The sequence below is a fragment of the Triticum urartu genome, chromosome 1, assembly GCF_003073215.2.
Source record: "Triticum urartu cultivar G1812 chromosome 1, Tu2.1, whole genome shotgun sequence".
In the NCBI taxonomy this organism is placed as follows: Eukaryota; Viridiplantae; Streptophyta; class Magnoliopsida; order Poales; family Poaceae; genus Triticum; species Triticum urartu.
Window position 1 is genome coordinate 42,263,805 of NC_053022.1, and position 4,350 is coordinate 42,268,154.

A 4,350-nucleotide genomic window follows, 5' to 3' on the forward strand; every position below is an offset into this window, starting at 1 on the left:
GTTCTATTAACACGCTCGATTTTCTGTTTAGAATAAGATTAGTAACAGAAATTGAAATAAAATAACACAGCACAATGATTAATTTTCCGCAATCCCGTTAAAGTAGGAATCATTTTTTTGCGCAATGAGCCATGAAATCAACTCTGCCACAATCCCGCTTTAGTTTGGAGTTTTTTTTGCGCCGTTCAATCTAGTTTTCCACATTCCTGCTTTCAATTATACCATGAAATATCCCACAATCCTAGGATGTAGCGTGCAATCAGGCCATGAAATCAACTGTCCCACACAATCCCGCTTTAATCACAGTCCTGAAATTGATCACTCAATTCCTTCCGTTTATCATAATATACTCGAGCATCATGAAGCGTGCATGTGCATCTTAGAAGCTTATCTGCTCTCACGTTAACCTTTCTTAGGCAACTTGGTGATCATACAGGAGAAATTCTGGTATATAAAGGGCTACGAATTGATCTAAACGAACGATGTGTGGCTAATCTGGCATAAAATATGGATGCTCACCTGAGTTCGGTCACTCCGCGCTATCTATTTTCCACGCGGCTTGTGGCCCAGCAAAGGCCTAGCACTCTATTTGGGTAGGCCAAGCGGTGCAATTTTTCAAGCCTAGCGATGCAGCTCAGCGGCAGGAATATTTCATTAGTACAAATGGCCTGCTTTAAACATCATCATACGCTAGTTCAATTGGTTGCACCCGTGGGCACTGAGCTCAGGCGGACGGACGAACAACTATTAGTACCACCTCATTTATATTACGATTTTGTCTATATGAATCATAAAAGCGTATTACGACTGGGCGGAAGCGTATTGTGACGGTGAACCCACGGAGTCAATCCGTGCTTTATTATTAGGGAAAATTATATTATATTATATTATATTATATTATTAGGGAAAGATTAGGGAAATATTTTTTGCAAAATACTATGCATATATAGTACGTACAAATGCGTGTGCGTTGCAATGTGCGAATTTTCTTGAACATGCTCCACATAGCATTACACAACACTTTTTATATCCTAATGGCATTTGTCAGGACCTAATTTCCGTGCATTGCAACCTGCAAAAATATCGTAAAAGCGGCCGTGGGATGGCACGTGCCATTTCTTACAAACAATTCTGATAAACATCAGTAATAAGTTTATACTGTTATAGCTTTTCGAAGTATGAAGTGTGGACGTAAAGAAGAGCCACGCTAACATGTTTTAAAATAATTAAAATATTTGGAAATTTTAATCTTTTTATTAGAATTGAAACATGTTTTGGAAATGAACTTTTCTTAACACATGTTTTTAAAGAGAATTTTTCAATTTTTTGATCAATTTTAATGGTTTTGTTTTAAAGTTAGAACATTTTTTAGGAATTTTGAGCATTTTTAAAAAGTGTTAATATATTTAAAAGCATTAACTTCTGAAGCAAGAAGATTTGAAACACTCCTATCTTAAATAAAAACACATGCTCCGTGTCTGCAATTACAAAAAAGATTGTTGGTGTCCATACCATGTAGTATAAAGTTGAGAAAGTCGTAGGGTTAATAGTGGTGCTTGAGCTTAGCACTGTCATCAGGTGGAAGAGCAATGGCGTAATTGTTTATAGCAGGATATACAAACGATGGAATTGTTGTATACTATTCGAGAATTTAATAACTAATCCACAAGTTTTTCTTAGAATTTTCAAAAGACATGCAAAGTAATCATTTTGGATTAGAGTGTAGTGGTGTATTGAAGTGTGATTGTTTATATACAATTTTTCTCTTATATTCGAAATCGAACATGGTTTACTATGTTAGTTATTTTTTAGAAAATGTTGATTATTTGATTTGCAAGATTATATTTCGTTTCTTTTCTTTTGCACTACATTTTTTTCCAGTATTTCACTCATTTTAAATTATTGTATTTGATAATGTATTTATAAGATGTGGTAGGCATGGAATGGCAGTAACAACAAACAATAGCACTTCCAAGTAATTAGAAGGACATTTTTGCAATGGAAGCGAGCACGCATAGTTCCAGTGGCTTCTCGTCGGTTCACCCATTAAAAAAGACATCAAAAATCCCCACCGAGCAGCTTCTGTGGACCTTATCCACATCGCCATTCCTTTCTGGCAGCACTGCTTCTCCTTTGTCTTCTCTCTATCCATCCAGCGGCTCTGCTCTCCTTCCTCTCTCTCTCCGTGCTGCAGCCACACACACGCCCACGGCCCGGCATTCACGTCTCTCTTCTTCCTCCACAATGAACCAAGCACCACTCTCTGCTGGACCGTGGCGGCAGAATCGAGCACGGGTGCGCGCGGTTAGCTTCTCCCTCACCGCCCCTGATCCCCTCTTCCTTTGGCGTTCATTCCATTGACCCCATCTCTCTTGTTCAATTTCCCAGGCCGTCTCGCCCGTGACCGGTGGCTGCTTCGCGTTCGTCGACAGATTGCGATGCTGCTGCTGCTCGTATGGGCTCCCGGTGACCAGGCCAGCACGCGCTGGGGCTGGCTGGGCTCCTAGCAGCCGGCCTCCCCGCCTCCTCCAACATCGCCTGGAGAGGAGCTCCTCCATGCTTCCGAGCCGCCTCCTCGAGCAGGGCAGCCAGAGGTGCCTCCCCTCTCTTTCTCTCTATAATCTCCCCTTCTCCTTCTTCGTCTCTGTCTAATCTCTGTTTTCTCGAGGGAAGGGAGTCGCCACATGGAACACAACTGGAACGCCCCGCCTTGGAGCTCACTGCCTCCGGCAACCTCTCTGTCGGCCTCGTGCTCCTCTGTCTCGAGCACCCCCTCCTGGCCACCGTCCATCTCTTGGTGGTGCCTGTTAGGCAGGCGTTGATGCTTATCCTCGGCTCTCTCTCTGTCAGCTGTCTCCTTCAGGCCAAGGAGGATGAGTGGGGCTCTCGCAACTGGGCCGCTGCGGCCGCGTTAACTGAGGGCGAGCACGCGTGTCCGGCGCATATGGCCCCTCCTCCGTGCCTCCGCTCCTGCTCCTCCTCTCGCCCGGGCAGCGTCCCGCCCACGCCCTTCATGTGCTCGCCGCCATCGTTCTGCACCCGATCGGATCGGGAGCGCCGTAGCTCGATACAGCCCAAAAAGATCTTGAAACGTTTTTTCTTTAACTCACCGAGGACTACGGGTTAATAGCCGAAATAGTAGGGGGTTTTCTGCAAACATTCTGACGTACGACCAGAAGCACTCCGTGCTTTATTAGTAGGGAAAAGATATACATGTCAACTATTTCATGCCCTCTTTTTTCCACACTATCTATTGCATCTGTCTCTCATACAATGTCTGTACATTCAACTATGTTTCCTGTTTATCAGCCATTTGAAATGGAGCGGGTGATGCCAGTATCTAGCGGACTAAAAACACGGTCTTCAAATAAAACAGTGCTACCTATTGGTGGAGATAGCACCCTGGTTGTACATGCACAAGAACCAGCGCTACCACACATAACCCAAACTCTCGCAGATTGTACCCCTACTACGATGGACAGAGAACCAGCTTCACCCAATCTAACCCCAACCCCAGCCGATAGTAACCTAGTTCCTGTTGACACAGCACCATCTCCACCACAGAGCTCCCAAACAAGAGCAGTTAGTAAGGCAGCTACAGTGCCCAAAGGGCCAGTACTATCACGGCGAACCCCAACTCCACTAGTTAGTACGCCTATTCCTGTGAGGAAGCACAACCAGCTAGTCGTAGTTTAGCATCTATCGCATTTGATGTTGTTAAATCGTATGTGCGTATCTTCCCATCTTGGAAATATTATACTGAAGATGAAGGAAAATGCCAGTTGCAGGTGTTTGTCCAGGAGTTATGTGTAAGTAATTTTTTTCATGGCAATTACTTTGCTTCGTCCCATACATCCTACCTCCATGATGGTTATAATACAGCAAATTTTCCCATTTTTCTCTATAGAGAAGGACCGATTTGGAAACTCAGGATGAGGTAACCTGTGCTAATACCTCTGCTATCTTCAAGAATGCTTGGTGGCAGTATCGGAATTACCTAGAAAAACAAACTTCACCGGCAAAGAAACTCATCAAATTCCCATACGTTCTCCTGAGACACATTTACTGGACGATGAATGGGAACGCCTTGTTCTGTACTGGTCCCGAACCAAGAATGTGGTAAGGTCTATGAGCTCATTTTCTATTTTTAAGTATTATATTCTTGCGTCTTACTGTACTCTGTTCATGTAGAACAAGTGCCTAAATCTGAAGAACAACTGTCCTAATTTAAGATTCCATTGCTACCATAGGACATAGATATATGTTTGTTTGATGCTTTTATTATGTACTAGTACTTGGCAATAGAAGACTTGGTAGTTTAATCTTGTCCACCTTACTAATGAACTGGTT

The 4,350-nt window shown here is 43.4% G+C and overlaps 1 protein-coding gene across 2 annotated transcripts; it reads left to right on the top strand.

Annotated features, from left to right (window-relative positions):
* Nucleotides 1-2,135: 2,135 nt before the first annotated feature.
* Nucleotides 2,136-3,269, top strand: LOC125551264. Of its 2 annotated transcripts, none has more exons than XM_048714527.1 (3): nucleotides 2,136-2,295; nucleotides 2,389-2,594; nucleotides 2,674-3,269. In XM_048714527.1, the coding sequence occupies exons 1-3, from the start codon at nucleotides 2,245-2,247 to the stop codon at nucleotides 3,125-3,127; spliced, it is 711 nt and encodes a 236-aa protein (XP_048570484.1). In that variant the 5' UTR covers nucleotides 2,136-2,244; the 3' UTR covers nucleotides 3,128-3,269. The 2 variants fall into 2 exon arrangements, with proteins under 2 accessions (XP_048570484.1, XP_048570428.1); XM_048714471.1 differs by having other exon boundaries at nucleotides 2,139-2,304.
* The last annotated feature ends 1,081 nt before the right edge of the window (nucleotides 3,270-4,350 follow it).